Raw genomic sequence first — 10,736 nt, 5'->3', positions numbered from 1 at the left:
TCCATCGCAGAGGAGAATGGGGGTGCGGGCGCTGCAGGTGGGATGCCGAGGAGGGCTCCTGGCCGCCCGGACTCCCCGGGGCGGGGCGGGACGGGGGCTGCGGTGTCGCGGAGCCCGGGGCGGGGTCGCGGGCCGCGCGCCGCTCCCTGCGCAGCCTCCGCCCCCCGCCGCGGTCCCGCCCCCGTCGCCATGGGAACAGCCGCGGCGGCCCGGCTCGCGCGCTGCTCGCTGGCCTCGGTCTCCGCCGCTCCAGGGGCGGGTGGGGTGGGCTGAGCCCGGGCCGCCGCCGCCGCCGCCGCCGGGGAGAGGCCGAGAGCGGAGCCGGCGCGGGTCCTGGAGGAGAGCGCGGCCGCCGGGCGCTCGGTCCCGGTCGCGGTGGAGGCCAGGGTGAGGGGCGCGGCGGGGCGGGGGCGGGGGAGGAGGTCCCCGGGCCGCCGAGAACAAAGGGAGCGGGCGCGGGAGCCGGGCCTCGTCCCCGCCGCGCCGCGGGCCGCGCGCTCGCACCTGTTGTGCGCGGCTCGGGCCGGTCGGGGCTCCCGGCCCCGCTGTCGGCGCCCCACCTGGGCGCACGGCCGGAGTTGGGTCCCGGCGTGGCGGCGGCGGCGGCGGCGGCGTGCCCGCGGGCCGGGCGTGGGCGTAGCCCGGGGACAGAGGCGCGGGCGCGGGTGGGGGCGGCGGCAGGAGGGGGCGACGCGGGGCCGCGGGAGGGCGCCGCCTCATCCCCGCACCCCTGGTGGGCCCCCTCCTCCGCAGGGCGCGCGGCGATGTGAGCCATGAGCGCGACGTGGACACTGTCCCCCGAGCCGCTGCCGCCGTCGACGGGGCCCCCGGTGGGCGCGGGCCTGGACGCGGAGCAGCGCACCGTGTTCGCCTTCGTGCTGTGCCTGCTCGTGGTGCTGGTGCTGCTGATGGTGCGCTGCGTGCGCATCCTGCTCGACCCCTACAGCCGCATGCCCGCCTCGTCCTGGACCGACCACAAGGAGGCGCTCGAGCGCGGGCAGTTCGACTACGCGCTGGTCTGAGCCGGGGCGACCCGGGCCTGCCCTCCGCAGGGTCTCCCCCGGCTGCCCGACCGGGGCGCTCGGGATCCCGCCTCGGAGCCCGGCCCGAGGGGGCGGGGGCGTTAGGAGAAGTCCAGCCCCTCCCCGCTCAGACCCTCCCATCTTCCCTCCTGGCCAGGCCGGAGCCCCACTTCGTGCCTTTGTCCCGCCCTGTTGTCGCTCCGTAACCCACCGGCCCCGGGTGGGAAGAGGACCCGCCCCGCCCCGCCTCAGCGTGTAGGTGGCTCTGCTATTGTCCTGCCGCCGAGCATGAGTGTCATGGCCGTTCCTGGATGTGGGGACCCTCCTGTACCCCCTCCCCGCCCTGTCGTCTGGCCATCCTCACTCCCCCGCCCCCCGTAAGCGTGGAGCCCCTCCCCGGGCTCCGGCCCTGCGGGGCAGGCTCTCCTGGGCCCACGGGTGGACGCTGCATACCAATGTGCGCTGCGCAGCCTGCCCCGGAGACCGAGCCTGAAGAGCGACAGCGGCTGCTGTGTCCAGGATGCGTGGCGCCTTCCGTGGGGGGAGAGCGTGGCGGGCTCCCTCCCGCCCCCAGCCCGGGCCCCAGTTCAGGTCAGCGCCCCCTCCCTCTGTCACCGCTTCCGCCCCTCCTTGGCCCTCCTGCCACTTCGCCCTGATCCCTCTTGCCATCCCCTCACGGGCCTCCCCATGCCTTCTCATTCCCCGCCTCTGAGTGATGGTGACAATAAAAGCTATTGTTGAGCGCTTACTACCTGCCAAGCAGCGTGCTAAGTTAGCGCCTCGCCTCGGGCGCATGGCCTGTGCCCTCTTCAGGGCTCAGACGGCGAGCCCGTTAGCATCCCCGTTCCACAGGCTAGGAGACTGAGGCCCAGGCAGCTTGAGTGACTTGCCCATGCCAAGTGCCTGGATTCTGGCCGGGCTGGCATTTGAACCTGGGTCTGACTTCTGCACGCTCTTAACAGCTGTCCAGTTCTGCGGTAACACCCAGACCCACGCTCTGGGGGGACTGATGCGTGCCTGTCTCCATCCTCCCAGCTCCAGGCACAGCCAAGAGCCCCCCCACCCCCACCCCCACCCCCGGCTTCTTTCCCTTGACTTGGGGAGACTCTCCGGGCGGTCGAATGGCCTTAGCCCCGTGGGGAGCTGAGATGGGGCACCCTCAGCCAGCCCTGGTGGTTGTCTCCGAGAACTGGCACGGCCTCCCGGCGCCGTGACCACCGCTGCAGCCCCAAATCTCTGAGGCTGGTCCCTCCTGCCCACGGTTGCCGCGGGCACTTTGGGGACCGTGGGTCTGGTGCTGTGGGGCCGCGTGCACGGAGCAGGTTGGCTCCGCTCCACGGCTGCCCGCCTTGGGGATGAGTGGCACGCCCCCGGGGAGCTGTGTACAACGTGTGTGGGGAGAAGCAAGCGCGTCTATAAAAGGAAAGCAGTGTCAACGCACAGGCTGCGGGCAGAAAATTTACTGGCTCTCGGAGGACTAGTTGGGCTTGAGGGAGGGTGGCGCGGGGAGGAGACACTTGGTTCCCCACGCTTCCCACCTGCCCCTGAATCCAGACCCTCAGGGAGGCTGATGGAGAAGGACCCGGTGCCAGGAGACCCAGCAGCACCCCGGGGAATTGGGGCCTTGGGAGCAGCCAGGACTCCTGGCCCCTCTCTGATCCTAAGGCCCCTCCAGCTCCCCCTCCCTGTCTCCCTTCTCCCCTTGTTTCCCCAAGGCCACCTCAGGGACTCACTGCCCTCCCTTCCCGCGCCTGCCACATGGGGAGCCCACCCCTAACCCCCAGGGCCCCGGGCCTGGGTCCTGGCTCCTCCCACCTGGCCGCCCTCACTCTGCTGGCCTCTCCCTTCCATCTGTATGATGTGAGGTCACTTCGCTCTGAAAACCTTTCCCTGACACCTGTAGGGCACACTGTCACCAGCAGTCCCCTCATGGCCACACTGAGGTCACTGCAGGCAGCATCGGACTGGACGGGGAGGCAGCAGCCTTTGCTGATGACCGCACCTCGGTCCCCAGAAGCCCAAGCTCTGGCATTTTGGGCCCCCACTGCCATCATCTTTAACTCACAGGAGAAAGAGAGTACTGACAAGAACTTTATTGACAGTTACAGGAATAGAACAGAGGACGCAGGAAGGGACTGGGGGCAGTATTTGACAGTGGTTTTAACCCAGCTGCCTGCCCCCCCCCACGCGCTCCCTCCCCCAGCCCACTGAGTTCGTGGGCGAACCCCTGTACCACTGTGCTCCCCCTTTTGAGACTCCCGCAGTATTGAGCATCTCCAAGGCCACTCCGTTCTGTGCTGCATCGTGCCAGGGACCTTCCCCCGTGACCGGATCCTGACAAGCCCGTGCCAGCCCGAGCAGGCCTGAGGCCAGGGGACTCACAGATGTCTGCTGTGTCCTCTGCCTGCCGGGCCCTCACCTTGCAGGGGTGGCTGCCTGGCCCAGAAGCTCCAGGGGCACCAGGAACGGGTTCAGGGGACAGACCCCAGCTGCTTGCCAAGTGGATCTCGGCTCGCTGGGCCCGGCATTCTCAGGAGCCTGGGGCACGGCCTGGCCCGCCTCCTCTTCCCCCCCGGAGCCTGTCCCGCCATCCTCGGCTGCGGGCCCCAGGCCCCCACTGGCGGGGTCGGGCTGGGGGGCCGTCAGGCGTAGGTACGTCTCTGCCAGATGTTCAACCAGGGCAGCGCAGGGCAGGCGGGGCAGCTCCTCGGGCAGGGCCATGAGCAGGTCGAGGACCACAGCCGACTCTGGTGATGGAGGGAGGGAGGGCGGGCGGGGGTGAGGGGAGGGTGGGGCCTGCCGCCTGGGCCCCCCACCCCACAGCCCCGTCCCCATTCCTCTCACCAGCTGCAGAAAGCTCAGGGCCATGGCAGCTGCGGGAGATGGACGACAGGTACTTGTAGATCTTCTCAAAGTCCACGGCAAAATCTTCCTCAGTAGAGGGGCCGGCCAGGGATTCCGAAGACGCCTCAGGGGCTGGGCCAACTGTCTTAGGAGCGGGGCCAGAGGCCTCAGGGGCGGGGCCAGGAGCCTCAGGGGTGGAGCCATGTGTCTTAGGGGCGGGGCCAGGAGCCTCAGGGGTGGAGCCATGTGTCTTAGGGGCGGGGCCAGGGGCCTCAGGGCCCAGGGCCTCCTGCCCTCCGGGGGCGCTGACCAGCAGCAGCTTTCCGCGGGCCTGCGTGGGTTTGGGGGGCCTGGAGTGCAGGAGGCTGATGGGCTCCGTGGCCGCGATGGTGAGCACCTGGCAGGCAGAGAGATCAGTGGGGAAAGGCGGAAGTCCTCTGATCGGCGGCTCCCCGGCCCTGCACTCGGCTGGGACCCCCACCTGCTCACCGAATCGTCCCTGCCACCCTGAAGAAGGGTCACATCCAGGAGCTGGCCTCAGAAGCGGGGATACTGAGGCTCAGGGTGTCCAGGGACTGGCCAGAGGCACAGAGCTGGCGGGAGGGACGGCCCAGGACCCAGGTCCACCTCATCTAGACTCCTAGCTAGGTATGACCCTGTCCCTGGGACACGCCGGCCGGCCCGGGGGATGGCTGTACCTGGGAGAAAGCCACAGTCAGGGCTTCTTCCAGCGGGCCTGTCAGCTTCTCAGCCAGGTCCATCCACACCTGGGGGGGGCAACCAGAAGGGGCCTGGTCGGCCTGGGGACCAACCCTCAGGGGCCCCCACAGCCCTGCCCCTCCTAGGGACCCCCTGACAGCGTTATCCTCCCCAACTCCTTGCCCTGACACACCTCGATGGGGGCCGGGGTCTGTGTTTGCCGGTGCCTTGGGCCCTGGAGGCCACCTGGGTGCACCCTCTGAATGGCCTCCCGGGCCACGCGACCCTTGAGCTGCCGCAGGAAGTCCCGGATCTGGGGAGAGAGGAGGCGGCCTTCTGTAAGCCCAGGGCTCGGGGAGAGAAGCAGGAGCCCACTGCCTGCTCCAGGCCGGCCACTGCTCCCTGGCCTCCCGCGAGCCCGGTGAGAAGGGTCGCAGTGAGTCCGCTCGGGGGCTCGCAGGCCAAGGCCCCAGGTGGGACCAGCTACGAACAAGGATGGAAGGCCTGGGCCGGTTCTGGCTCCTCCCCGCAGCCAGGGCCACCCCCATGCTAAGCACCGCCCTATTCATTTCCTCGCTACGGTCACTCCGGCCCATTGCCCGACTGACTTCGACCTCACTCCCGCTGCGCCTTCCGCCCTATTAGTGGGCTCCGCTCCGGCCACGTCCCGCCCCTCGGCCTCCCGCAGTCCTGCCTCCTCCTGGCCCCGCCCCTCATCCTCACCTAGGCCCCGCCCCTGGCCCTCCCTTCAGCCTCTCACAGCACTGCCTCCTCTTCGCCCCGCCCTTCAGACTCACGTAGGCTCCGCCCCTGTCCGCCCCTCAGCCTCCCACAGCACCGCCTCCCCCTCGCCCCGCCCCTCAGCCTCTCGTACGCACTGCCCCCATCTCGCCCCGCCCCGCCCGCCCCTCAGCCTCCCACAGCACTGCCTCCTCCTCGCCCCGCCTCTCAGCCTCACGTAGGCCCCGCCCACTGGCCCCGCCTTCCCCCCAAGTTCGCCCCGCCCCCAGGCTCGCGTTCGCAACGCCCACGCCCCGCCCCTCAGCCTCTCACACGCACCCACCACCCAGCCTTCCACGAGTCCCGACCTCCTCCGGCACACACTCGGTTCCTCAGCCTCGCCCCGCCCCCGACCTCATCTCGCCCCGCCCACTCGAGGCCCCGCCCCCGCTCCACCTCGTCCCGCCTATCTCCAGGCCACGCCCCTAAGCCTCACCTCGTCCCGCCCACCCAGGCCCCGCCCGGGACCCATCCTAGCCCCGCCTCCAGCCTCGGGCCTTCCCGGGACCCCTCACCTCGGCCTCGCTGCGGCCCGGCAGCTCCCGCGCCAGCTCGGCGGCGTCGGGCTCCGGCTGGCCCCGCCGCGCTTGCAGCAGTCGTAGCAGCTGCCGCTTCTCACGGGCGCTCCAGGCCGCGGGGCCGGTCACCTCGCCAAGATAGCGCGCCGGGGCTGCCCGCCGCCGCTGCGGGGGCTTCATGCCGGCGCGGGAAGGCGGTGTCGGCGCTCCAGGGCCGTTTCCCCGGTGGGCGGGGCTACGGAGGCCGCTGGGGCCAGAAATCACCGCGCCGAGGCGGAAGCAGGTGGGGGCGTGGCTCCGCGTTGGCGGGCCGACTGGAGCCGCCTGGATGGGAAATGGTGGGCAGAGCGGCCTCCGAACGGAGGCGGGGCGAACGAGAAGCCTGCCCACCCCGCGTGTCGTCCCCTTCGCGTCCCGGAGCCGAGCCCTCCGATCTCGCGCCCTCCTCCGTTCTTGGACTGAGTCTTGTGAACCGCCTGTGTGCTTTGCTTCTCGAAGAGCGGTGGGCCCTGGCCGAAGGCAGCTGTCCAGTCGTAGCCAAGAGCCTGGGCTGGGGGGGTCGACCAGCCCTGGGGACCTTGAGCAGGTGATGGAGCCATGCGGCCGTGCTGAGCCCCAGTTTCCTCATCTGTAAAATGGAGCTAATAGTCCCCCTGTTGTCTGTGCTCTGGGCGGGGAGGTGCTCGGGCAGGAGACCTTGAAGCTCTTGACTGTGGAGGAGCCTGGAGCAGAGGCCGGGGAGCGAGGGCCTAGCGGGGGCAGGGTCCCGGTTTGGAAACACGCAGGAGGCGGGTGGGCCGGTGCAGGGGTGGAGGAAGGAGGCGGGGCCTATTTAAAACTTCAGCCAGTGAGGTTGGTCCCTTTCTGTTTGGGACAAAACGCCCTTGGGTCTCCCCTGGCCCGGATCTGCACACGTTGTGTGGGCCTATGAGCCACGCCCCCAAGCCCCACCCCTCCAGTCTGGACCTCTTCCATCCCGCATCCCCCAGTCCTGGCCCCAGGCCTCTGCTTCCTGGCCCCACCCCCGCGCCGCAGGCACACCCAGAGTTCAGACTTCTGCGGATCAGACCAGATGTTTATTTTGAGCCCAGGTGGGAGGGGGGGAGGAGGAGCGAGGGGGGCGGGGCGCAGGGATCGTGGTCCCATCGAGTCCGAGGTCCAGGACAGCCCGTCCAGTCCTGGCAGGCCTGGTCCGAGGCCGTGGCTGGTACATCTCCGAACCCTGCTGGGGGCGCGCCATCCCTGGGGTGGGGGGGCGACCCAGGCTGAGCGAGGAGGAGGACACAAGGCAGGCCACCCCCTTCCCAGCCGATCATTGGCCTCCCCATCAGTCTGTGTGCCGAATTCCCCTCGCCTAGTACGAGTCTGAGGTTTCAGGACCCCCTCTTGCGACACAGAGCCCCCAGTCGGCCGCGAGTGACTCATGCGTGAGTTCGAATCTCAGCTTCATCAAATTTTGTGACCTTGGACAGTTTACTTAATTTGAGAGAGTATCTCGTTTTTCTCATCTCTCATACGGGGATTATAATAGTATCTACCTGAAGGTTATGAGGATTAAATTAGTTAAAACGCGTAACATTTAGAACCCTGCCTGGCACAGAAAGGGCTTTGAAGGGCCATTGTCATCGTCTCCCTCCTCCAGCTGTCCCACCGTCCCCACGTGACACCCCCCCACACACACACGCACACACACACTCACCTGCCTCACTGGGGCCTCCTGGGCTGGAGGCCGCTGGGCGAGGCTCTCGGGGGCGGGCCGGGGGGCGCGGGCGCTGGAAGGGAGAGGCGGGCTGCCGAGCGGTAGGGGCTGCTGCGCGCGGGGCCGGGGCAAGGGCGCCCCCTGGGGGCTGCTGCGAGCGTGGCGGAGGCGAGTCTAGGGATGGTCGGGCCCGGCACGCGGGGATCGCGGCGCCCCGGGGTGCCGACGCGCGGGAACAGGCGAGGGGCCGGGCGGAGGTCTCGGCGGGCGGAGGGTGGTACCTGAGTGCGCGCAGACGAGGCCGAGCCCGGCGGCCAGCGCGGCACCCAGCACGAAGGCGGCCAACACCAGCGCCACCACCGGCGCGGGCTCCAGGGCCGCCGGGGCCGGCGCGGGAGGCTCGGGGCGCACGACTCTGCCGGGGACGCTCTTGGGGGGCCCTGTGGCGAGTACAACGCTGACACTGGGTCCAGGCCCCCCAGGGGTCCTCCCCAAACCCCCTTGGCCGGCCCCAGAGACCCCCGCGGAAGACGACTGCGCGCTCACTGGGGGGCGGCCGCGGCACGGTGACCACGATGGGCTGCGTCAGCGTGTGCAGGTGCGGGCTGTCGGCACCCGGGCTCTCGCCGCTGCCACTGCCGGCGCCCGCGCACGCCTCATCCTGAGGCAGACACTGGGGGAGGGGAGGCAAGAGATGGCGACGTCAGGCCCCGGGATCCAGGATCCCAAGAGATCTTAGTGTCCAGTACCCTTTGTAACCAGGAGTCCCGCCACTAGACCCCTGGAAGTCTGGTCCTTTGGGGGTCCCTCATCCAAGCCCCTGAGATATACAAGCAGCCAGGCTCCCGGCCCGCAAGGACCCCAAATTTCAGCGGCTGAAGGTGGTCACGCGACCCGGCTCTCTGAGCACCTAACCTGTGAAGCCCAGAGATTCAGCCCCTTAGTGACCTTCTGCATCCAGCCACCCAGCCCTGGAGGGACCTCCGAACCCCGCCCAAGGGACCCTGGAACCCTGCCCAAGGGGATCCCAGAGCCCGGCCCAGGAGGGAACTCAGTGCCCACTCCCTGTCCCGAGGAACCCTTGAGCAGAGCCCCACGGGCCCCTCGGGGATCCTTGCGCCCAGGCTCCAGCCCGAGAGAGACCCAGTGCCTACCCCAGTTCCGAGGGACCCCTGCCCCGGCTCCAAAGCGCCCCGACCCCCAGATCCCCAAACCCCAAGGAGCTCCTCCCTCAGATGCCAGAGGCGTTTATGCTCAGCCCCCGACGGTCTTTGGCCACCCAGCCATGCGCTCGCGCACCGGCGACGGTCGCGGCGGCATCAGAGACGCAGGCGCTTGGCGGCCTCCCCGAAGGCGGCGGCAGCGGCTCAGCTGGCAGTGCAGAAACTGCACGGAGGCGTTGAAGACCGGGCGCAGGAGGAAGCTGAAGCGCGCGGGGCGGGCGGCCCCGGGGCGCGGCGGCGGCGGTGGCGGCGGGAAGGCGACCGAGGCGTCGGCGGGGCAGCCCCCGCGCAGCAGGGCCAGGGCGGGCCCCGGGGCCGGACGCGAGGACGGTGTCACCGAGCAGCGGTGCACGGCCAGGCCCCAGCGCGGGGAGGCGCGGGCCAGGGCCGCCTGAGGGGCGGGGTCGCGGTCAGGGTAGGCCGTCTCTACCTGCCCCCACCCGGTTCCCGGGCGCCCCGCGTCCGCACCTGCACGAACACGCGGCTGTTGGCCGGGACCTCGAGCGGCCCCCCGCGGCGCGGGAAGGCGTCCTCCGAGTCCGACAGCTCCAGACTGAAAAGGGGTCGGCGCAGCCAGGGCCCAGGCGCCGCGGGGAACAGGGGCGCTGACGGGGAGAGAGGGTAGCACAGAGCGGGGAAGACGCGCTGCCCTTGTGCCATTGGGCCAAGTCCCCTAACCTGCTCGCCTCCGCTGCCTCCTTTGAGAAACGGGTGCAGCCGTGGTGGAGGATTCCCCCATGCTGGGCTCCATGCCCCCTTCACCTGGAGACCTCTGGACGTCACAGCCCGGACGCTGAGGCCGGGTGCAAAGCTGCGCGCCCCTGGGGAGGAGCCCCGCTTCCCGGGCCTAGATTTCTGCACACGCAGTGGGCGAGGAATCATGGCGGGGAGGGATTGAGGGGCCCCCATAGTGAAGGGGCAGCCTGGGTGGGCTCAGAGGTCCTCCTGTCCCAGACGCTCTGCAACCGAGGGGCTCTGGGGCTGCAGCAGGGCCGGCCTTGGGGGAGGGTGCTGGCCCACCCTTCCCTTTCTAAGGGGAGGGAGGTGTTGCCATCAGCAGGGAGCGGAAACGTGCTCTTCCCCAGCCCTTCTGGCCCAGCCCGAGCCCGGCCCATCCCAAGGGACTGGGGCTTCTCCTGGCCCAGGTTCCCCATGCCCAGGCTGAGCAGTGGCCGCACAGGGGGCGGCTCTGGGGAGCTCCCACAGGGGTGCATGCGCGCAGGCGCACACACACACTTGTCTGCTTCAGGAGGCCTTGGCTGGGGTCCTTGTCAACCGAGGTTCTCCGCCATTCAGGATGCGCACACACCTCCTAAAGCCTTTGTACACCACTCCGCGCCCCCCACAGCCCTGGGCCTCACCCTGGTTGCTGGGGGCTTTGAAGCAGCTGGGGGTCCCAGAGGACCTAGAATAGGGGACAGGGGCAGACCCACCTGCCACCCACCTCTGCTCCCCCAGGCGGGATGGACGAGAGGACAAGTTGAGAAAGAGCCACATGGGAACCCGAGTGTGATGCGGTCCACGTCCCCAGCCCATACGTACCAGGTGGCCGGCTGGGCAAGGTGGTCGTCCCTGGGAGCAGGGCCAGCAGCAGGAGAGTGACACCCAGCATGCTGGACTGGCGGAGGTGAGTGTGCAAGGGCTCACAGCAGAGGCGCCAGCCGGGGCAGCACTCAGGGCCGGCAGGTGGGCAGGCGGCCCTGGCCTTGGCTGGGTGGCCACCGCAGGAGGCAGGCCGAGGGGCGGGGCACTGAGGGGCTGACATCAGAGCCGGAGCCCAAGGCCTGCGGGGATTAAGGGCTCTCTCTGATGACCTGAGGCTACTGGGGGCGGAGGGAGCTCCCTCACACTGGCCACTTGATGCCTGACAAGTCACGACAAACACCCGCTACCAGCCCCAACCCTGCCTCAGTTTCCCCCCGATGTAGAGGCCTCATTGACCACAATGGCA

The 10,736-nt window shown here is 69.6% G+C and overlaps 3 protein-coding genes across 8 annotated transcripts; 1 reads left to right on the top strand and 2 right to left on the bottom strand.

Annotated features, from left to right (window-relative positions):
• The first annotated feature begins 169 nt into the window (after positions 1-169).
• On the top strand, positions 170-1,770 carry CTXN1 (cortexin 1). The gene is made up of 2 exons (XM_023644660.2): positions 170-387; positions 754-1,770. Exon 2 carries the CDS (start codon positions 774-776, stop codon positions 1,020-1,022), a length of 249 nt encoding a protein of 82 aa, XP_023500428.1. The 5' UTR covers positions 170-387; positions 754-773; the 3' UTR covers positions 1,023-1,770.
• A 1,330-nt stretch (positions 1,771-3,100) lies between these two features.
• Positions 3,101-7,105, bottom strand: SNAPC2 (small nuclear RNA activating complex polypeptide 2). The gene is made up of 5 exons (XM_023644659.2): positions 5,861-7,105; positions 4,759-4,878; positions 4,565-4,633; positions 3,867-4,263; positions 3,101-3,769 (listed from the first exon to the last, which is right to left on the bottom strand). Exons 1-5 carry the CDS (start codon positions 6,041-6,043, stop codon positions 3,438-3,440), a joined length of 1,101 nt encoding a protein of 366 aa, XP_023500427.1. The 5' UTR covers positions 6,044-7,105; the 3' UTR covers positions 3,101-3,437.
• On the bottom strand, positions 6,918-10,667 carry TGFBR3L (transforming growth factor beta receptor 3 like). 6 transcript variants are annotated; one of them, XM_070272624.1, is made up of 7 exons: positions 10,328-10,667; positions 9,254-9,390; positions 8,862-9,176; positions 8,109-8,235; positions 7,844-8,002; positions 7,563-7,635; positions 6,918-7,105 (listed from the first exon to the last, which is right to left on the bottom strand). In XM_070272624.1, the coding sequence occupies exons 1-6, from the start codon at positions 10,548-10,550 to the stop codon at positions 7,568-7,570; spliced, it is 1,029 nt and encodes a 342-aa protein (XP_070128725.1). In that variant the 5' UTR covers positions 10,551-10,667; the 3' UTR covers positions 6,918-7,105; positions 7,563-7,567. The 6 variants fall into 6 exon arrangements, with proteins under 6 accessions (XP_070128725.1, XP_070128723.1, XP_070128721.1 ...); XM_070272622.1 differs by lacking the exon at positions 10,328-10,667 and having other exon boundaries at positions 9,254-9,818; XM_070272620.1 differs by having other exon boundaries at positions 7,563-8,235.
• Between the last annotated feature and the right edge of the window lie 69 nt (positions 10,668-10,736).

The sequence above is a fragment of the Equus caballus genome, chromosome 7 (assembly GCF_041296265.1).
Source record: "Equus caballus isolate H_3958 breed thoroughbred chromosome 7, TB-T2T, whole genome shotgun sequence".
Taxonomy (NCBI): Eukaryota; Metazoa; Chordata; class Mammalia; order Perissodactyla; family Equidae; genus Equus; species Equus caballus.
This window is presented reverse-complemented; position numbering and strand designations above follow the sequence as displayed.